The 22,278-nt window shown below is 49.7% G+C and overlaps 1 protein-coding gene across 7 annotated transcripts in view; it reads left to right on the forward strand.

Annotated features, from left to right (window-relative positions):
* Positions 1-21,980, forward strand: part of TBC1D14 (TBC1 domain family member 14) — a 104,474-nt gene extending 82,494 nt beyond the window's left edge. For all 7 annotated transcript variants that reach the window (XM_060106300.1, XM_060106319.1, XM_060106329.1 and 4 more), the window contains 4 exons: positions 399-527; positions 3,255-3,364; positions 15,279-15,537; positions 19,287-21,980. In XM_060106300.1, coding sequence (XP_059962283.1) covers positions 399-527; positions 3,255-3,364; positions 15,279-15,537; positions 19,287-19,352 — 564 coding nt within the window. In that variant the 3' untranslated portion in view covers positions 19,353-21,980. The remainder of the gene's footprint in view (positions 1-398; positions 528-3,254; positions 3,365-15,278; positions 15,538-19,286) is intronic.
* Positions 21,981-22,278: the final 298 nt, after the last annotated feature.

The raw sequence follows: 22,278 nt of genomic DNA on the forward strand, positions 1-22,278 counted from the left end.
CTGACGTTTCTGGGGCTTAGCAGACGTGTGCATGCATGGCTTTAGAAAGAGTGACGTGTTCGCTCAGACGTACATTTCTGCGGCACCAGGAAGCTGTACATTCTGCAGGGCAGCGTGTCAAATGCAGAGGTGGGGGGGGGTTATGGTTTCCCACGTGTTAGGGGTGGGACTGAAGGAGCGCACACAGGCGGCTGGCGCGCCAGGGCTCTGGTTCCGGGTCAGAGCAGGTCGGGATCCATGAGGCTGTCGGTCCAGCCTCTGGTGGGTGGCGATGGGTGGGCGCAGTGTGGGACCTTCCAGTGTGAGGGTGCTTGGGTTCCTCTTTCAATAAGATGGAAGAGCTGCTCTGACTGTGGTGGCTGCCATTTGTTTAATGCCCCTTTCTCTTCTCTTCTCAGGTTCAGGGCATGTCCTTCATAGCGGCAGTGTTGATCTTGAACTTAGATACTGCAGATGCCTTCATTGCTTTTTCTAATCTTTTGAATAAACCCTGTCAAATGGCATTTTTCCGAGTGGACCACGGCCTTGTAAGTATCCCCTGTGTGTGTTGTGCCCTGGGTGCTGTGTCCACACACAGCAAGCGTTGCCTAATCATTCTCTTCAGCGGGAAAAAGAATGCATTCTCCCTCCACTAAGATACTTAGAATAAGTCACCCTAGGTAACATGGCGGCTCATCTGGGGCATTGTGTTGGACTTTAAAAACATGTGGTCAATAGCCATACGCATGAATTTCTTAGTACCTTCTTTCAGAAAGTATTTCTGAAAATACATTCTTCAAGTGAGGGAGGAGGGAGATTCCTGCACAAACGTACACACTTTGTGTCCAAGCAGAAGCTCAGGAGCAGGCCCCACGTTAGGGTCTGTCAAATAGCCTGTCGCATAGTGGGGTCCTGTGGCTGCCTGCTGCCACGTGGGGCTCTGCTTCACGCGATGGGCTGGTACGCAGGAGGGGAGACGCGTCCGAGACCAGCGTCTCCATGGGCGGCGCTTGTTCAGGAAGGAGTTGGCAGTCCTTGCCCTGGGGAGGCCCCACCTGCTCCTGGTGCGGTGAGGAAGCAAGGCTCGGGAGTGACGGGGTTCCATCGAGGCGCATAGCTGGTCCGCGAGCAGCCGGCATCGGAGCCCCTCTGCTTCCAGTAGCCCAGACGAGGAGTCACCAGTTCAACAGATCATCAGCTTTTTAATTAACGTCTTGATTTGCTGATCATTTGTTGATAGTTCACTGATAATTAATTTATCGTCAGTACTTTAGGACCAAAGCGACCTAACAGTTTAGATCAGCTAGGCAGTTTTTCTCCTTGATACCTTAAGGACTCCTGAGTATTTCTTGCTCAGGCCGTACATATGTTTTTTTTTTTTAAAGAAGTGTTTTAAAGCTGCTGCTGAATGCTGGCTGTGAAGGGAAATGTAAATCGGCAGAGTCCTTTTATTTATTTATTTATTTAGCGGTACGCGGGCCTCTCACTGCTGTGGCCTCTCCCGTTGCGGAGCGCAGGCTCAGTGGCCATGGCTCACGGGCCCAGCCGCTCCGTGGCATGTGGGATCCTCCCAGACCGGGGCATGAACCCATGTCCCCTGCATCGGCAGGCGGACTCTCAACCTGCGCCACCAGGGAAGCCCCAGAGTCCTTTTAGAAGACAGTTTGGTGTTAGATGTCAGTAGCAGTAAATGGCGTTGGTATATAATTCTGCTCATAAGAATAGGTTCTAAGAAAGTTCAAGTGTGGGCAAGGCACTCTGCACAAAGGTGGTTATTACATGGTTGTTTGTAATTATTCAATAAAATTTAAAATTATTTTTCATTGTAAAAAATGAAAACATTTAAAAATGGGGATTTAAGGGAATGCAGAATGGTTCCTTAAAATCTGGAAATATATCCAGCGCAGTACTGATTGCAAAGAATTGTATTGGAGAAATATTTAAGATAAAATGCTAATTTTTTCAAAAGCATGTAAAACAGAACGTATTCCATAATAAATAGCTACCATATTTAACAATAAAAGGAAATATACCACAATAGTAACAGTGTTTATGGATGATCTTTATTCATTTCTGTACTTCATAAGTTTTCCACAGTGAGCATTTTATAGATACTACTTTCGTAGTCAGGAAAAGCTCTTTATATATAATAAAATGATTTACATCTAAATACCTCCTCATTTTGAAGATAAGATCCCAGCTTCCTCTTTGGAAATACATGATAAAAACTGTGCTTAAAAAATTTAGCTTGTATTATTAAGGAAAAATCATAGAATCATAACGTTGAGTGGGACCTGCATTTCCAGCAGGGTTTCTTTGCAGCAGCGCTGTGGACATTTGGGGCCGGATAGCCATGGTGGAGGCTGTCCTGTGCATCGAGGCTGTTTAGCAGAATCCTTGGCCTCTACCCACCAGATGCAGTAGCACCTCCATTCTAGATGGAGCAACCAGAAATGTCCCGAGGCACAGCCCAATGTCCTCCGGAAGGCAGATTGCCCCCAGTTGGGAACCCCTTGTTTACTGTACATGCCTTCATTAAGATGTGCAGACAGCATCCGGGAGTTGCCATCTGCCCACGTGCATCCAGCCTCTCAGATTCGTATCGCTCCCATCCACTTGTAGCTGTTCTTTCTGTTTCAGCACCGCACCGTTGCTCTGTGCGTTTCGTTTCCCTGCAAACCCTGTAAGAAGTTGAAAAGCATGTGCTCATGAAACAGGCTGTGGCCGCTTCCTTTCCCTTCAGTGTTTTCTCCCTCGGTGCCTCAAAAGAGCTGCACTTTTGAGCCAGAGCGCTGTTGCCCTGCCTCAGTATTAGCATCATATGCCCTCTGGAAACGCTGCGGGTCGGCAGGCAGGCAGACGTGTTTTTTGAGATCATTTTCGACAGTTAATTCGCTCCTGGTTCTTAGAAAAGACTGAGGCCATCAGGAGTCAACCTAGCCTGCGGGACAGGCATGGGTTCAGGGCCCTGCCTTGCCACACGCTGGTGATGTGACCTCATTAGGCAAGTTACGTAACTGCTCTGGGTTTCAGTTATCTACAAGTGGAAGAAATAATAAGATGTAGTCGGTAACGTTATATGAGGTTAGAGAGTGAGCTTATTTAGAAATTGCCTGTGTAGTGCCTAGTTTTGGGTTGCCGACGAAGGGGTGTGAGAACTTACATACGAAGATGATTGTTAGATTCTAAAGGTGTAAGTATATTGACTTTTTTTGGTAGATTGGAAATGTGTGCTGATAATGAGTTTATTAGTGTATTTCACATTATCTCCCTAGATGTTGACTTATTTTGCTGCATTTGAGGTATTCTTTGAAGAAAATTTGCCGAAATTATTTGCTCATTTCAAGAAAAACAACTTAACTCCAGACATCTACCTAATCGATTGGTAAGACTGCATTTTTATGTGTTTTCAGAGTGTTTTCTCATCCCCGTGCCCCCATTTTTCTTTCCTCACTGCCGGCTTCTCTCGGCTCAGCTGAGCCCCGCGTCCTGCCTTACAGCCTCCCCAGCGCCCTGAGCACGATGCGCCTGTGTCTCAGCCCCGTGCTGCTGGCCGCCTGCTCGGCTCTGCTGCTCTCTTGAGCGCTGCCTGTGACTCTGACTGGTCCTCCTGAACTCCCTCCAGGGGAGAAGGGGGTCTTGGACTCTCAGTTTCCAAGGTGCTGTTTACCCATTCCTTCCGCGAGGCGTCACTAAGCACCAGGTCTGTGCGGGCTTTCCGCTGGGATCGGAGACAGGCAGGCGCTTGCCTCTCTGGAGCTTCTGTCCAGGGGGAGAGGCTGTCCGTGCACAGCAAGGCTGCGCAGCATGTGATGAATGCTGTTTCTGGGACAAGGGGAGGACCGAGGCCTGGAGACAGGCCGAGGGGTCAGGGTACACAAGGTAACACGGGAATTTGAGCAAGACGTGACGTGAGCATGCGGTGCTGCAGCATCATCAGGGCTGCAGCAGTTGGTGTGGTGGTGTGGGAGCCTAAAGTACAGGGCAGAGAATGGCAGGCGAGAGCCCGGGAGGCCGAGTCTGGTGCATCTTGGATGCCAAGCTGAGGAGCTCGGGCAGGATTACCGGGGCCAGAGGGAGCAGTTGAAGGCCTTTGCTTGGGGTGAGGATGGAGGTGAGTTCTGTTGGAAGTGACTTTTAGGTTAGGGGAGGCGGGGGAGCCTGGAGGCAGGGACAGACGAAGGCAGAAAGAGCAGGGCCTGAGCCGAGGCTGCAGAAGTGGGTGGAGAGTGGTGAGGGAGAGGCGCTGGCGAGGGCAGGCTGTGGTCCCAGGGCAAGTGCTGCGGGACCAGCTGAGATCAGAGCATGGAGGGGCCGGGTGCGGCAACACGGCAGCTTTAGGGAACCTGTCGGACGTCGGAGTATACTTACAGGCTTCCAGAGAGTTCTGGGGTGGAGCGGTAGACCGGCAAGTCTTCTCACACAGTGGATGTGGTGGCCTGGGGAAAGGCTGGGATGTCACCCGCAGAGGGCCAGTTGAGAAGGCTGGCGGTAGCCGGGGGCACAGAGGGAGCAGTGCCTCAGGCCCCCACTGTGGGAGGAGTGTCAGCTCCGGGATCCTGCAGTCCCGCCCGACCCCCGGTCTCTCTCGTTACTTAGCTGTGGCCTGAACAAGGGCCATGGAGCCTCTCTGAGCCTGTTTTCTCATCTGTCTACCCAGATGGTTAGCCTTTCAGGGCCTTGTAAGGTGATCACCCTACATCCCCCTGCCCCACCGTGCAGAAGGGGCTCTGCAGAAGGAAAGACGTACTTCGACTGAAAGGCCCGTTTGGGCTCCAGCACTAATTTGTGCAGTGAATCTAAAACTGCTGGGAACGTGTAGCTGGTTTGACTTTTTTTTTTTTTTGCTCACTTTTTTCAGGAGACAAAAGGCTTACTTCTAGAAGGTAAAGTCCGAATGTCATGTGAAACGAGGCTCAGTCCCTTAAATAAAGCTGATTTGTCTGCACCCATGGGAATGAGCCTTTGGGACTCTTGGCGTTTCATTGCTTCTGTTCTAAACCCTGAGACTGTTCTGACTCCGCTGAATTCTTGCTGGGAACAAGGGTTTGGAGGTCAGAGCTCGTAGCTGAGGCCACAAGTGCTGGCGTCACTACAGAATAGTATAGACATCAGGCCATGAAGTGGCCACTACTGGGGTGCTGGGCTCACCTGTCTGGCTGTTCCGGGTGGGAGTGTTTGGGGCCTGCCTAAAAGGCCACCTTAATTTAACCAACAAATGATTCCTCTACCCCATGAACAGTCAACTTTTGCATAGGCTGTGCCTCTGCACACCTGTTGGTGCACCTGTGCTGTAATTTGACTATGAACCCTGGCCTCACAGATTCCCAGGCCTGGGGCCTGTGACCCCTCGGGGAAGTTGTTAGGAGAGGATCACATGGGACCAGAGTCTTCAGCTTCTACCTTATCTGTTTTAGGCCCCCAAGTTAGATTCTTAAGATTCCAGGTAAAAGGGAGGTTTGGAAAACACTGCCTTGGAATAGTGTCTTTCAAACTTTTTTCACCCTGACTTGCAAAAGGAAATAAACTTTATGTTGTGACCTGGTGTGTGGCCATGTGTGCAGCAATGTAATATATATATATATATGACTGAGACAGGTTTTTTGAAACAGTACCTAGCCTTTACTATGTGCAGAACGCTCTGAAATTTCCTATTTTCTTTGCAAAAAAAGAGCTGGTGCTGATCCACTCTGATGATGTTACAGTGCAAGAGATCAGTGATGGTCACGACGGGCAGTGTGAAGCGTGCTGTCCTGGAGAGTGCTTATCTGTTTTTTTTCTAGGCCGAAGATGGCTATAATCCAGTGGGGGCAGAGGCCAAGGGGACTCGCACTGATTGACTCCAGTGCTTCTCACATGATCTCATTTAACCCTTAGAACAAGCCCTTGGAGTGAATTGTAACACCTCTGTTTTACATGTGAGGAAATTGAGGCCCGGAGAGGCAGAGTGACCTGCCCAAGGTCATATGGCTAGCTGGCTGGCACTGCTGCTGTTCAGGCACAAGCCGCCTGCTCCAGAGCCTGTGCGCTTCCCCACAGAGTCCTCTCTAAGGGATTTAGTTATAAGGCAGCATAACCCACGAGGTGGGTCCCAGAGCTCAGGCTCCAAAGATGCATCAGCACTCTGATGAGAGAGTGTACAGTGTGCGTCAGACACGTGGGCAGTGAACGTGGAGCAGGGCACTGGGTGTCTGAAGGAAAGGGAGTGCCAAGGAGTCCCCTCCTGAGACCTGTGTGATGTGATGTAGTCGGTGCCTGATGCCTCGTGAATGCCGCCCGCTGTGCTTTGATGCCTAGGCCTCTGCTGGTGTTGGCTTATTCTTGGTGAGGTGCTTGACTACTTTCTAGAATTAGGACCAAGTAGAACATTGCCTGTATCTGCAGTCCTAGCGCAGGCCTTAGTAACTATTTGAGTTGAATGCATTCATGAATTATTCCTTGCAGTCCACATTTATAGATGGTCTGCAGTGATTCAGGCTCTTGGTAAAAGCTCAGGTCAGAAACAGGGTGGGCAATGGGAAGGAGGCCCAGGGAAAGAGCAGGTGTTGCTCAGGACCTGCCCTAGAAGCTGGCATTTCAGAGACATTCATTGCTTTGTTTCACCTTCACAGCATCTGGAGCAGGTCCGTCTTAGCACAGAGGAAGCCACTGAGGCCCCTTACCCAGTGTCACACCCGTAGTGAGCAGTCCAAATCGATCTCTTTCCAGAGCTTTTGCTTCTTCTGCTACATCACATCACTTTCCCAAAGCCACGTCTACACCCCTGACATCAGGGCCTGCCTGAGTTGCACACGCCTGGTGGAGCTGCACTGTGTGTGTGGTCTGCAGAGGGTGCCAGTAGCTGACTCTCCTTGTCCATGTCGGAGGGTTGTGGAGCCCCTGTGGTTTGGCCGCCGAGTGTCCTGGGTGAGCTGTGTAGGTGCTCAGATTAGATGACAAAATCTCCTCTCCTGCCCCGCCGTCTGCCCACCTGAGGCCATCTAGGAGTTGTCCTTCTTCACTCCCAGGACAGTTTCTCCACCCCCTGGATTATAACATTGTAGCTTTATAGGACATTGTCTTGCCCAGTTTAAGAGTTATTCTTCCAGAATCCTCTTTTCTCTCCCCTCCACCTCAGCAGTTGATGCTTCCGTCCATCACGGCGCCGACCCACTGAGAGCATTGCTGGTTTCTTGCTGCTCCGGTAACAGACTGAGCTTTGTCAGTCCCCTCTGTGTCCCTAGTGCCTGGCCCCGTGCTGGGCTCAGAGTCCTAGAGCCAAGAATGCATCTGTTCCTGAGGGGCCCTTCCTGGGTTTAAAATCCATGGAGTCCAGCCCGAGGCTCACTCGGGTGCTAGCCTCCCCACGTGGACTGGGGGCTGCCGTCTGCCCAGTGTTACAGAGACTTCACAGCTGAGACTTAGATTCACTTGCCGATGCCGCCTTCCTGGCAAGGGGTCTTTATTTAGTGTGCTTGTCGCTCTTCTTTGCTCACACGGAGATGGGAGGGTCACAATAGGATCTCGCCCGCTGTGCTCATCTTCCTACAGAGTTTTCAGTGTTCAGGCAGAGGACTGACATGTGGTCATTTAACTTACCAAAACATTTCCCACTGCTGTCAAACGGCAGAATTATTCAGAGGCGTGAGTAGGTTTTGTAATATATAATCCTGAATTAATAAAAGAGTCAAGCAGAACTTTCTCTATCCTGATTAATGTTTCTTGAATGACGTTTGGTGATACTTGGAGATCCTGTCATTACACTCAGTCTCTACCTTAAAGGCAGGTTGAAGGTGAAATTACCGTCGGAAGATTTTAGTTTCCATCGCATCTTGCATACATTTCACCATTAGCTTTTATTTATTTATTTTCAAATTAATTTATTCATTTTATTTTTGTCTGTGTTGGGTCTTCGTTGTTGCCACGGGCTTTCTCTAGTTGCCGCGAGCAGGGGCTACTGTTTGTTGCGGTGCGCGGGCTTCTCATTGCGGTGGCTTCTCTTGTTGCGGAGCACGGGCTCTGGGTGTGTGGGTTTCAGTAGTTGTGGCACATGGGCTCAGTAGTTGTGGCTCGCGGGCTCTAGAGCGCAGGCTCAGTAGTTGTGGTGCATGGGCTTAGTTGCTCCGCGGCATGTGGGGTCTTTCTGGACCAGGGCTCGAACTCGTGTCCCCTGCATTGGCAGGTGGATTCTTAACCACTGCACCACCAGGGAAGCCCCTTACCATTAGCTTCTAACTTCCAGGTCTGCCTGAGAACTCCTCCAGGGTGGGGTTGTCTCACTGAGCTCCCGGCATCCGAAGTAGCATCTGGCCCACGCGGGGGCTTCCTCAGCGCGTATGGAGGGCTGGAGGAGGGTTCCAAGCCCACAGGTGGGAAAGCTGCTTGCAGGAAGGGCCTGCACAGCCTGTGGTCACCAGCGCACCGCAGCCTGGCTGAGATGGAGCCTAGGTGCTAATGCAGGGGTCACATTATTTACCTGCTGCTTGGTGCTGGCACCTAAGGTGAGAACACCTTTGGCTCAAGTTGGAGGGTGCTCTGGGGGCTCAGAGGTGGATCCGGCTGATGGCTTCCAGGATTGGGTCAGGGGTTGGGCTTATTAATTAAGTTTGAACCGAGACACATACAACTCCCTTCAATTTTTTAATGAATGCAGCTGTGCGTTGGGTGTTTAATGTTGTTTTATTTAATCCTCACAAAATCTAAGGAGGCTAGGTAGTTATCTAGCAGCGTCTTCCCTGCTTGTCTGAGTTTCTGGAGCACCATGGTGGGCTTGGGAGTGGGGTTCAGGGCCACTTCCTAAGCCAGCTCTGGGGACAAAGGCTCATTCTTAGGAACTGGTCAGGATGGGAAAATGTGGGCACAGCTGGAAATCGGTGATGTCAGGCCATGAAGGTCCACGTCTCTGACGGTGGCTTCTCCATGAGGGAGACTGCTAGGTGACCTTTGCCCTTTTACCTCAGGCTAAGTCTGTGTTTCCACAGCCTCCCTTTATTTTTGGTTTCTTCACCTGCAAAATGGAGATGATGGTTGTACTTCCTCAAGGAATAAACTGGATAATCCAGGTAGGAGCTTATAAAGCAGCACCCAGCCCCGGGAAGTATGTGCTTCCTGGCGGCTCTGTTTTACCTGCAGCCAGGGCCTTTGAGAAGCAGACCAGGGTGGGTGTCCGTTCTCCCACCACTGGTTCCTGAGAAGGAGCTTTACCTCCATGCCCGGCTTTGGAAGTGGTGGACTCCCTCCCCATCTCCCTTCCCTGACTGTGCTCCCTGTTTGCAGGCAAGCAGTTAGATTAGGCATCGCCAGATAAGAATGTTTTCTGGAAATTGTGAAGGCTTGACAGGGAAGAAACTGTTCCTCTTACATACATTAAGGGGGAAATAGATACACACAATTTGTGTTTGTTGTCTTTTATGAGCCTATAGCCACTTCATTAGCTTAGCAATATAAAAAGACATTTTTTTGCATTAGTTGAATCGGTACCTGAAACTATCATCTTTCATATACAGTGCAGTAATATGCAGTGGTCCAGGGGAGAAAAGCAAACGTGTCTTGGGGGAGAAATCCTCGAATTCTCTCTTCCTCCATGGGAGAACACCACCAGCAGTCCCGGGAAGGCCCGTGGGGCTTTCGCCGTCCGCCCCTGTTTCTTCCACACGCATCCTGGCTGGAGCAGGGTGAAGCCCAGAGTCCCCCTTGGGGAGCAGACTTGCAGGACTGCAGACAGAGAGGGCCCTGTGCACACAGCAGCCCTCGTGTTCCTGGGCTGTGGGCTGTGGGCTGGTGCGGCTCACCTCAGCCCCACGGGAGCTGAGTGGCTCTTCACCTGCAGGAATGGAGTCTGATTAACCACTCTTCTGAGAGGAAACCAGGAGAGCATTGTTTCAGTGTCCTATTCACAGCTGGTTCTGAGTCTAAATGTGGTTTAGAATACAGTCAAGCATTTGAAAGCTGCTGGTAATGAATGGTTTTCCAGTGAAAGGGGAGATGGGAGGAGAGGGAGGGAGCCTGCGGATGTGCTCTGAGCAGCCCTGCTTGAAGGGGAGAGGGGAGGAGAACAACCTCCCTGCTCAGAGGCTGGCCGTCCAAAGCAGGAGACCGGGAGGCAGTGACCCTGGACTCTTGGTGTTGAGCAGGAGGTGGCCCGGGCTGGATCCCAGGGGCCGGCAGCTGACTGCTGGAAGGCCTGCCAGAGCCTGTGAGGCTCAGAGCATGGAAGGTAGCTGGGGTGGGAGGTCCATCCCCATTCGATGAATGTTACAAAAGGGATATATGAGGTGCAGTGTGAACATCTAACGGGAGAGACCCAGCCTAGCCCAGGGGCCAGGAAACAGCCTTCCCAGAGAGGGTCAGCTAGGCTGAGCTGTGGATGAGTAGACATTTGCCAGGGGAAAATTTTTAAATGCTTTTCTTTGAAAGGCACATTTTATTTAAGATATAGTACATTCAAGGCCTTAATAATTCCATTTCAGTACATAAAAAATAGTAAATGATACAATGTATCATTTCATAATCATACTTTTGTATCATATCATACAATGTATCATATCACACTTTTCTGCATGAAGTATGTGCTTGGTGATCAGTTCTCAGTCTTATTTGACTTTTCAGCAGCATTTGACATTCTTCACTCTCTGATTCTAGCATACTTCCTTTATCTGATACCATCTATACACAAACTGTCACCAGCCCAGAGCCCTCTGAACTCCAGATTAATTTATTTATCCACTTGGATGTCTGGCTTACCAACGTAACATGCCTCAAACTCAACTCTTCACCTTCCTGTCCAAACCAGCGATCCCACATCTCCTTAACGAGAACTCCATCCTTTGAATTGCATCTTAGACCCACCCCTCCATTGCATTTCCCGTGAGACACACCCATCACAGAGTCTGTCCACAGTCTCTCTGCTTCAGGCCACCTCCACTGCTACCGTGCTGTGCTGACCTGCCTGATCGTTTCAGTGGTCGCCCAGTGAAGCCTGTGTTCCCCTGCAGACGCTTCTCAGCACAGGGGACAGGCCCCTCCCCTGGTCAGATGCTCCACTCATAGAATAAAACCTGCAGGCCTGGTAACAGCCTGTAAGGTCCCGTGTGCTGGGCCCCTGGGCCCCACAGGCATCCTCGTGTTCTCCCCTTGGCTGTTTTTGTCTTCAGCCCAGTGGCCTCCTTGCTCTTCTTTGGATGTTGCTGGGTTTCCTCGTGCCTCAGAGCTCGTGAGCTCACCACTTCCTCTGTCTGGGTACTTCCCTGACCCTTTCTCCTGCCTTGCCTCTTCCTCTTCAGGGCTTTATGGAAGTGTCACTTTTCAGTGACACACTCTCCTTGACCATCCTGTTTACACACCCAAACTGGCAGTCCGGTATCTCCCACCACTGCTTTTATTTAAATCAACATCTGACATTCTATGCATATCCTTTCCACCCCTGAGGGCCGGGAAACTTGTCTGTTTTGTTCTGTGCTGTATAGCCTCAGCACAAAGAACAGGGACTGGCATAGAGCAGGCTTTGAAAAATATTTATGATGAATGGACTGACCTGATGAGAATCAGCAGGGCTTAGATCTCAGAAGTTACCTCATGGAGTAATGGGAATGCCTAGGATGGTTGGCAGGATTGAGCAGATGGGCATCACAAGCATTAAGGGTGGCATTCCCTTTTTTTTTTTTTCTTCTTTTTGGGGTGGGCTGGGCTTGGCTGTAGTTTTTATATCTTATTTATTTATTTATTTGGCTGTGTTGGGTCTTCGTTGCTGCGTGTGGACTTTCTCTAGTTGTGGCGAGCAAGGGCTACTCTTTGTTGCGGTGCGTGGGCTTCTCATTGTGGTAGCTTCTCTTGTTGCAGAGCACGGGCTTTAGGTGCGTGGGCTTCAGTAGTTGTGGCTCACGGGCTCTAGAGCACAGTCTCAGTAGTCATGGCGCACGGGCTTGGTTGCTCCACGGCATGTGGGATCTTCCCAGAGCAGGGCTTGAACCCATGTCCCCTGCACTGGCAGGCGGATTCTTAACCACTGTGCCACCATGGAAGTCCAGTTTTTATATCTTAAGTTCATCCTAAGTTCAGGGTGAGTTTTTTGAACTTTGAACCATTGACTTACCACAAATGCTACCTGCAAATAGTCCGTATTTGCCAACTCAGTAAAGCAAATGGTTGATAACAGCTTGATTGGTAAATTCTTGTGAATTTTTTTAAAAATGTAAATTGAAGAAGATTAAATTAATCATACTAATGAGTTCATGGTAAACTAGTGTCACTATTTCATGCAAGGCTACTCTTGGTTTTTTGTTTGTTTGTTTGTTTGTTTATGGTATGCGGGCCTCTCACTGTTGTGGCCTCTCCCGTTGCGGAGCACAGGCTCCGGACGCGCAGGCTCAGCAGCCATGGCTCACGGGCCCAGCCGCTCCGCGGCATGTGGGATCCTCCCGGACCGGGGCACGAACCCATGTCCCCTGCATCGGCAGGCGGACTCTCAACCACTGTGCCACCAGGGAAGCCCAAGGCTACTCTTGTTTGTCTGTCGTTAATCTTTTTTGTCCCATCCCCACTCCATTCCCTATAGACAGTACTTGGAATGTGTTTAATATATATCATTTTTGGTATACATTCTTAAAAAATGTAATAATAAATAACACTTGTATAGAACTTACTGTGTCCCAGATGAATGTGGCATTCTTCATCATTTGGATGTTGGCTTAATTTTGTAAAGTTCAAAATATATCTGAAGTAGTTTATGAAGACCCACACACAAATCTGAACTCAAGAATATTATGTTTGAGAAATTTCTTTTGTTGTTTTTCTCCCTCTTTGCCTATAGCTACTCAATTTTTCCATCTTTTTTTGCTCAAGACTCTGCTTTTAGGATGTAAAGGTTTGATTTCCACTGATGAATTGGCATGTAAGTAGTACTGGGGATTAGGTCAGTTCTTTTTCATTTTTTAAAAATAAAGTGTCTTCTAGATAGAATTGAGAGTGTTTAGAGTGAGAGGCGAAACAAAGGTCTCTTGGCTGTGTCCCTTGAACTGTGTTTTCTAGACTGAGTAATGAGATGGTTTTCTGTCTATTGAGACAGACCCTCAGGCTGAAGGTTTGTTGTACCTTTTAAAGGTAGGTTGTCCTCCTCAGCATGTTGCCTGAGGGCACGTGGCCCACTGTGGACATTCAGGGCATGGGTTCAGGGTCTGGTTCTGTTACTGGTGGTGGGAGCTGGGCTGATTTTTCTCTGACATCTGTCTCCCTCTTCCATCATCTGAGTTGAAATCTAAATTATTATGCCTTTCTTGAACCTTGTAAAGCACTGATGGGGGTAGTAGCCCTGAAGGTTACTGGGTCTCAGTTAGCACGCTGTGTGAATGCTCCTCCGCAGAGCATCCTGCCAGGGGGAGAGAGGCAGAGTAGATTGCACCCTGGAGCTCGCGGCAGACAGAAAGCCCGTGCCTGTGAAACCTGTGAGCAGGTCTGCCAGCATGGGGTGACATTTCTTTTTTTTTTTTTTTAAAGATTTATTACTTATTTATTTATTTACTTTATTCATTACTTTTGGCCCCGTCGGGTCTTAGTTGTGGCTCGCGGGCTCTTGTTGAGGCGCACAGGCTCAGTAGTTGCCGCACGTGGGCTTAGTTGACCCACAGTATGTGAGATCTTAGTTCCCTGACCAGGGATCGAACCCGCGTCCGCTGCATTATAAGGAGGATTCTTTACCGCTGGACCACCAGCGAAGTCCCAGTGTAATGTTTCTGGTAGGATCTGTTGTAGGAGAGTGAGAGTCCTGCTGTTAAAGGCCTGGTGACATTACCTCTTGACCAAGGCGGCCCCGCCGTCTGAGTCCAGCACCTGAGCTCAGCTGCCTTCACGGGCCCTGTGGGTCTCGAGTCAGCATGGGCACTAAGGAAATACTGAAACCTGTGGGAAAGTGATTTTCCAGGAGGGCTAGAGAACGTCCCCACTTGTGATGAGGACTAGTACTGGAAGAATGCAGTGAGAACCACTAACACCTGTGACATCCTGAAGTGGGCTGGGGGTTCGTGGACACACTTCCTCAGCAGAGATTGCCCGGTGCTGCGCCAGGTGCTGCGGATGGAGATGCAGTGGCTGGGGTCCCTACTCTTGGGCAGTGTCCGTGCGGAAGACAGGAGCAAACAGCTCGCGGTCAAAGCACGGGGGCAGAGCGGGGCCCGGAGCGGGTGGGGGTCAGGAGACACCCGGAGATGGCACCCGGGCTGCGTCTCACAGCTGCGGGAGGAGGGCGGATTCACAGAGAATCAGCTTGGCCTGCATCTCAACCTGGACTCGCCTTGCTTTGTGACACAGGCCCAAGTCCAGGGTAGAGATGATTAGACCTGTTTGCTCACCTAAGACTGTATTTGTTTGGTAGTTTGAATTGTGATCATCACAGTTTTTTAAGGGAATACATATCTGTGTTTCACTTATTTTTTTCATCTGATGGTTTGCATTGCTAAATATAAGATCAATTTCTTGTACTCCACTGTCAGATTTATTTGGAAAAATTTACTCTGTTCCTTTGCTGACCCCTACTGGGAGAAAAGTGTATGGTACTCTTCAGAAGTAATGGGTACTTGTGTATGCTGAATTGTGTGTGTGTGTGTGTGTATTTTTTGTGGCCACACTGCGTGGCACATAGCATCTTAGTTCCCTGACCAGGGGTCGAACCTGTGCCCCCTGCAGTGGAGGCATGGAGTCTTAACCACTGGACCACCAGGGAAGTCCCTGAATTACACATTTCCGTTTACTGTTTTTACTCCCCACCAGACTCTAAGCTCTGTCTGCCTTATTAACCTTATATCTAGCACTTACCTCAGAGTAATAAGCACATAGTAGGTGCACGGTAAATATGTGTTGCACGTAGAAGTAATTGATGTCTAATTCAGAAACTGTACGGTGTTTGAGATTCTCTGTGAAAGCTGATAAAGCTGTTTTCTGTTTTTTGTTTTTCATTTATTTATTTGGTTGCGCCAGGTCTTAGTTGTGGCAGGGGGGCCCCTTAGTTGTGGCTCAGGGGCTCCTTAGTTGCGGCATGCATGTGGGATCTAGTTCCCTGACCAGGGGTTGAACGCACGCCCCCTGCATTGGGAGCACGGAGTCTTAACCCCTGCACCACCAGGGAAGCTCCCTGATAATGCTGTTCTATAAAATGTTTAAATTGACCGTCAGAGTGACTGCAGGCCTAGGGCTTCTCCTCCCCCCACACCCGCCCCGCGGTGTAAGTATGAAAGTGACTAACTCAGGGAGCATTTTCACGGATTTGACCTGAATTCAGAGCTCTTTCTTTGTGCCATCCAGAATGTGAACAACTCAAACTTTTTTTCCAGGATCTTTACTTTATATAGCAAATCTTTGCCCCTGGATCTGGCCTGTCGCGTGTGGGATGTGTTTTGTCGTGACGGGGAGCAGTTTCTGTTCCGCACGGCCCTGGGCCTCCTGAAGCTGTTCGAGGACATCCTGACCCACATGGACTTCATTCACATAGCTCAGTTCCTAACGAGGCTGCCCGAGGACTTGCCTGCAGAGGAACTTTTTGCTTCCATAGCTACAGTTCAGATGCAAAGTCGAAACAAGAAGTGGGCTCAGGTAAGCGGGTCTTTTGTTCTCTACTCCGTAGAGCGATGGCTCAGTAGTCTGATTCAGGAAGTGAGTTATGCCCAGTGCCCTTTGAGGAAACAGCCCTCTCTGGAGTAGTTCTTGGGCTGGAAGTGAGGTGACCTGGGCTTGAGGCTCGGCTCTGCCACAGGGGCGTCTTGGGCAGGCGTTTCCTCTCTGGGTCTCTGCCAGAAGAAGGGGCTGGAGAATAAAAGCCTTCCCCCTCATTCTGCAGTGGCGCTGGGAGGTCAGAACTTCTGGTTTGCCGTTGCAGTACTCTCTGCGTGTTAGATAGTATTTTGTAAAACAAGCCTTCCCCCCCTTTTTTTAAATGTCAGAGACAGTAAACAAAAGGAACTAACTTGTCCCCATCTCACCGATAAACAAAGGAGGCCCAAAGAGGTGAACTGTGTGTTCTCAGTAGGTGCAGAGGCGGAGGAGGGTGGGCGGAGGAGGGGGAGGGGGGAGGGCGGAGGGCGGGAGGAGGGCTTCCCTGGATGTGGGGATATATGTTGCTCCGGTTCTAGCTGCTGTTAGTGGGGCAGCTGAGCTGATAGCGCGGGCGCGCGTCCACCCCGGGCCTGCTGCTTCTAGGTTCCCCTCTTCTCCTCTGGACACACCCCTCTTAGGTTTTATCACCTGTGGGATTGGCTGTTGTTGTCTGGTTCCAGTCTTGATCATTCTGAAAGGGAAAAAATAAAACCTTGCTTCCTGACCCTGCGTATGCTCAGGACTGCCTGAGCATCAGGTCCTAGGGGAGGCTTGTACTTGCTCAAGTATGCCATACAGTGCTTGTTCCTGATTAATCTTTTTTATTAGTAGAAGACTTAAAGTACATTCAAAAATAGAATAAAATAGAATAACGAACCCCCATGTGCCTGTCAAATATCCAGTCAGTTTCAGATTTCTGTTTTCAAATGTCAGCAGTAGCTTTATAGTTTGCTTAAGTCAAGATCCAAATAAAGTCTACACATTGCAGTTGGTTGAAAGGTCTTTTAAGTCTTTTTTTTAGTGTATAGGCTACCCACCTTTCCGCTTCTCCCTTCCCCCTTTATTTATTGAGGAAACGAGGTCATTTGTCCAATAGCAGTTCCCACCATCTGGATTTTGCTGGTTCTATCCCTCTGGTGTTTTAAAAATTCATTCATTCATTCATTCATTCACACCTGCCACGCAGCGCAGCACGTGGATCTTAGTTCCCCGATCAGGGACTGTACCCGTGCCCCCCGCGGTGAAAGCGCAGAGTCTTAACTACTGGACCACCGGGGAAGTCCCCTGTGGTGGTGTTTAATGCGGTCCTTCTCCTCTGTATTTCCTGTAAACTGACAGATCTGAAGGCCCAGTCAGTTTTTATGTTTGGCTAGATTACTTCATAGGTGATTAGACTCTCTCCCTTTGATCTTAGTTAGCAGCCTCTTTATTTTTATAACAGCTTTATTAATTTACATACCATAAAATTCACCTTTTTAACAGTGTACAATTCAGTTCCTGTTTATTTATTAACCAGAGCGAGGTTCCCCTCTCACCTGGGCCCTTTGGTCTGCCTCCCGGCTGGTCCTTCCTCACTTCCTTGTCCTGTTATATGATGCTCTCTGGCTGGTGGTCTTCCTTCCTATCTGGGTCTTTTGGGAAGGAACACAGCTGCTATAGTGGGCCCTTGGGTGATACTGTGAAATGCTCCCCTGGTTTTACAGGGCGGGGTGGGCACTGTTTTGTGCTTAGTGTGACATGAATTGCATTTCTGAAATAAATGCGTTCAGTTTATAAAAAGGAATGAAGTACTGACTCATGCTACAGCATGGATGCACCTTCAAAACATTATGTTAAGTGAAAAAGCCAGACACTAAAGACCACATACTCTGTGGTTCCACTCTATGCAATTTCAGAAAGGGAAATCTGTAGAGACAGGAAGTAGATTAGTGGTTGCCAAGGGAATGGGCGAGGTGGGGGGCAGGGCTGTGATAGCTGGAGGATGGGGTGATGAAAATGTTCTAAAATTGACTGTGGAGAGGGTTGCACATATCTACGAATATACTAAAAGCCACTGAATTGTGCACTTCAAATGGGTGAATTGTGTGGTATGTGAACTGTATCTCAGCAAAGCCGTTAAAACAACTCAGCTCAAGTGTGAGCAGGACTGGCTATATAATTATCAGGGATCTGGCGAGAGGGAAGAAGATCCCTTCTCTGATTAAGAAACAAATGGGGCTTCCCTGGTGGTGCAGTGGTTGGGAGTCCGCCTGCCGATGCAGGGGACATGGGTTCGTGCCCCAGTCTGGGAGGATCCCACGTACCGTGGAGCGGCTGGGCCCATGAGCCATGGGCGCTGAGCCTGCGCGTCCGGAGCCTGTGCTCCGCAATGGGAGAGGCCACAACAGTGAGAGGCCCGCGAACTGCAAAAAAAAAAAAAAAGAAAAGAAATATCCTTAATTAGTATTAGTATTTTTCTGTAAGATTACGGAAAAACCCAAAGGAACTTCTTGGCCACCCCAGTATTTCACTGGTCCTTCCCTCTATCCCCACCCTCACCCGCGTACCCACAGAGACACGCAAAGAGAGACGGACTGAATCCAGATCTGTCATTTTGCTCCTTGCATTTTAGGTGAAAATTATTGGTTAAAACCAGGTCAAAGGTTATTAAATAGTAGGACATTCTCTAACGGTGGGACAGTAATAGGCGTTAGCCTGATGGTAGGCACCAGCAAGTTTATTTAGTTCCAGGGCCCATGGGAATTGTGCTTTATGCACGTTTCTCTTAAACACTGTGCTTAAGGTTAAGATCCTGGTGAGCTTTACAAAACAGTTAAATGTTTATGTTTGGTTGAAAGTGTCATTTACTTAGAGGTAGAGAGGGGGACTTTACCCTTAGCCCTTCTGCGCAATTTACTTGAAACCCACATAAAATGTTTCTGCTTTCCCCCTGTACTTTGTAATTCAATTGAAGTGGCATAGTGCCTGGCCCCAGTAGTTCAGCACAGGTGCTACAGAGAGTCCCTTGGTTTTGAAATCAGACAGATCTGAGTTGAGTCCATATGAGCTGTTTGGCTTTTAGCAGGGCACTTGTATGAGTGTCTGTTGTTCAGGTGACTTACAGTGTTGTGTGGATTAAACAGCTGCTGTGCTGGAGGTGCCTGGTGAGGGCCCTGCTTGGCTAGAGTGAGCATGAGATAAGAGGGGCCTATTGTTATGTCCTGGCTGTTGTTAAGCAATCAGGGTGGAAGGTAATGTTTTTAAAAACAAAGGTGGTAACTAACAGCTGAGCACCCAGTCGGAGGAGCCCAGTTGCCTTGGGAACTCCCAGGGAGCCGTGCGAGGAACTGATGCCTCTTAGGCCTTGGAAGGAGGAGCTGATGTCTCTTAGGCCTTGGAAGGCTGCATCGTTTGCTGGTGGAGAGAGAGGGGCGGGGCAGCGGGGCCAGCTGCGTGTGAGGGCCCCATAGGGCGTCGGCATTCTAGAGTGGGGCGTGCTGGGGCTGGAGCCAGACTGTGGAAGGAGCGGAGCCCTGTAGCCCTGCCTTGACATGGGTACCTGCTGGCTGGTGGGAAGTGGTTGTAGACGTTAGCCCGGCGACGGCGTGGTCGGATTTCCATGCTGAAGGGTGGATCTGGATGCAGGCGTGGCAGACGGACCAGAGAAGTGGCTGGTGGGGAGGCAGAAGTGGCGGGTGATAGGAGGCTGTCAGGACCTGTGTTCAGTGTGTATTGCAGATCACCCACTGATGTCTTCCTGTGATTCCCAGGTACTGACCGCCTTGCAGAAGGACAGCCGGGAAATGGAGAAAGGAAGCCCGTCTCTCAGACACTGAGGCGGCAGGTGGACTTGTGCTCGGCACTGAAGCAGTTCTCCAAGTGGCACCTGTGTTGTTTCAGGCGGACATAGTGGCAGCTCCGAAGGACAGGGGCTATTTTCACGTTTGATTCCTAATGCTGGAGTTGGCCTTAAACAAAACAGAACAAACAAAAAAAACTTTTAAAAGAATTAAACCAAGGCTAAGCCTTAAGAAGCTCAGTGGAATGATGGCCATGGCCAACCACTGCATATTCTGCATGGTTTAAAAATAGGGCAGTGGCTAATCCCCTCCCCTCATTTCAGCAAAAGTTAATTAAATTGTAATGCCTTTATGTCAACTACTGGAAAGTACATTACAATTTTTCATAGCCAGGGTGCATGAGAAATGTTATTTGGGAGACCTCAGAGATGTTATTGGCTCATATTTACATATTTTCGTCAGAAAGGGATTGCTGATTTAGTTACCGAGATAATCTTTAGAGGGCTGCCGGTCATGTTTTTAAAGCCCAACTACCAAAGATAACATTACAGGAAAATAGGTTCTCACAGGACAGCCGCTGACGAGTGCGCGTGGGCTCCCCGGGACACGATCTGACCTTCAGGTCGACCTTCCACCACGTTGCCTTGACAGAATTCCAGCAGGAGGGCTGACAGTGCGTGCTTAGGTTGCAGTGGGAGCCCTGCTGTCCCAGAGGCTGCGCCCAGGTTTGTCCAGCGGTGGCGACGAGTCCAAGTAGGAGGAGGTGTGCACAGAGACGCTGCGAAAGTTGAGACGGGCTTCACGCTGGTGGGAAACGGATGGCGGCGGCCCCTCTGAGCCGGAGGGGAGGCAAGAGGGTGTTAAGACGCGCCCCCTCGTGCACCCTCCTGGCTCCTCTGGAGGCCGGTGCAGCATGGCAGGGTTGGGGGCTGCTCCCTTGCTCTGGCAGCGCACTCCCCTTGTCCCCTAGATGGCAGGCGCTGTCCCGTGTGCGGTGATCCCGCCTTACGCATTTGACTTACGGACGGACGGACGGTTGTAAGGACTGAGAATCCAGCAGCCCGCACATCTTGTCAGGATTCTCAGTGTCCGTGCTGGCAGCCTTTCCCCCGCATAGCTGGTTTTCCCCAAGTTCGTTAGCAACTTTTTTGTTCTAGCTTTTCCTTGACTAATTTGGAGAACTTTGTATTGAGAACTTCGGTTATCCAAATTCAAAGACGTGAAGAGTTTTGGCACAGAAGAGTCCAAAGGACAGGCCAGTCTCCATGGAAACCGGTTCCATGCTAATGCGTTGGCATGTTGGTCTCTGGCGCGCTCAGTAGGCCAGGTTCAAGGGCACCTGCTTCCCTGCAGCCCTTCTCAGCCACCTGTCCCACCCCCAGGGAGTGCCCCCAGCTGACCTGGTTCCTGATGTCAGGAGCGCCCTTGGCTCTGAAAGCATAGCGTGCGGCAGGGAGACACGGGTTGGGGTAGAGCCTAACTACGGCATTATTTTTATAGGTTTTCTATATCTGCCATATCCGCCGATGACACTTCAGGTACAAAGCAAGGTGCCGAGCCAGTGGCCATCCTCATGCCCTCCGTCCCAGCTCTGTTCCGTGTGTCATGTTTTCCCTTGTGTTCCTGGCTGAACTCTCCAGGGAGGTTGCAGAGCATCTTGCGTACACTGTCTGCCTCAGCCTTTAAACGCTGACTTGCCTGACCTCTTGGAGGAGGTGTTCTGTCTCCACCCAGCTCTCGGCAGCCTTCCAGACACAGCCGTTCCCTGACTTCATGCGGCTGAGTATAACCCAGGCTGAGCCCGGCCTGGGAAATGGGCCGCGAGCCCTGTCACGCCGTTCCTCACGGATCTACTTGGTTTTGTTCCATGACATGGGCTTTCTGTTCTTGAAAGATGTATATATTTTCTTACTGTACATAAAGATGTTCCTTAAGTGGTGACAGAAAGTGACGCAGCAAGGGGCGTGGGCAAGTTATTGAGAATGCGTTTGTGCAACTTCATGTGTAGTCAGACCCCAGCCCTCAACATTATTGTCAGACACTTTGACATAAATCTCTTTGGATAGCACCATATATGCATTACATTTTTAAACAGGATTCCAGGCCAATCTGGAATACTTCCACATCTTTAGTTCAGAGGAGGTTTTCCTGACCTGTCCAGGGACCACACGAGCTCTTGCTGGTTTGATGCGTCCACTTCAGAGGCCGGGAAGTTCTAAGTCCCAGTCTAGGGTCACTTTGCCCCTTTCTGCAGAAGGCTGCCGGGCAGCACAGGGCTGTGCTTCTCTGCTTGACGTTCTCGTTTAGGAAAACTGGAAGCAGGAGTTTAAGTGCAGCCCCTGGAAGCCTGCCCTCTCCACTTCCCGTGCCATTGATGTTCAGGATGTGAGACTTCAGGTTTTGGGACCTCTGTGCAGTTGGCACTTCAGAGGCGGATGCTGTGTCCCCCACCAGTCATTGAAATCCCATCTGGAAAAACGTTCACTTTAAAGGGTACTTTTTAACTGCTCAGTTTTGGACTATTTTAAATAGGTTGCTGATAGAAAACCTCTGATAACACTTGCTACATATCATGTTTTAATTGCTTGTACAGTTAACCTTTAATTTTATTTAGTAAAGTGTCAAACTAGGACTTTTTCAATTGTAAATATGTGGTTTTATTAAATAAAAGTCATGTAAAATTGTTACTTATGTTCACGGCAGTTTGGTTTAAAGTTGGAGTTCTCACCCTGAAGTATGGTAAAATCTGAGTATCATGCTGTCTGAGTATTTTAAAATCCACTTACTGGTCTCAGTTAAATAAAGAAGATGGTACAGTTATGGTAATTTAGTCAAGGGCTGGAAAGTTAGCGCTGCACCCCTTCTAGGCGGAGGGGAGCCCCAGCCTTGCTGCCCCTCGAGCCTGAGTGCCCATGGCTTTAGCCCCTCGTCTCCAAGTGTCTGCCACACTCACCTGCTCACA

Source organism: Mesoplodon densirostris, chromosome 1 (assembly GCF_025265405.1).
Source record: "Mesoplodon densirostris isolate mMesDen1 chromosome 1, mMesDen1 primary haplotype, whole genome shotgun sequence".
In the NCBI taxonomy this organism is placed as follows: Eukaryota; Metazoa; Chordata; class Mammalia; order Artiodactyla; family Ziphiidae; genus Mesoplodon; species Mesoplodon densirostris.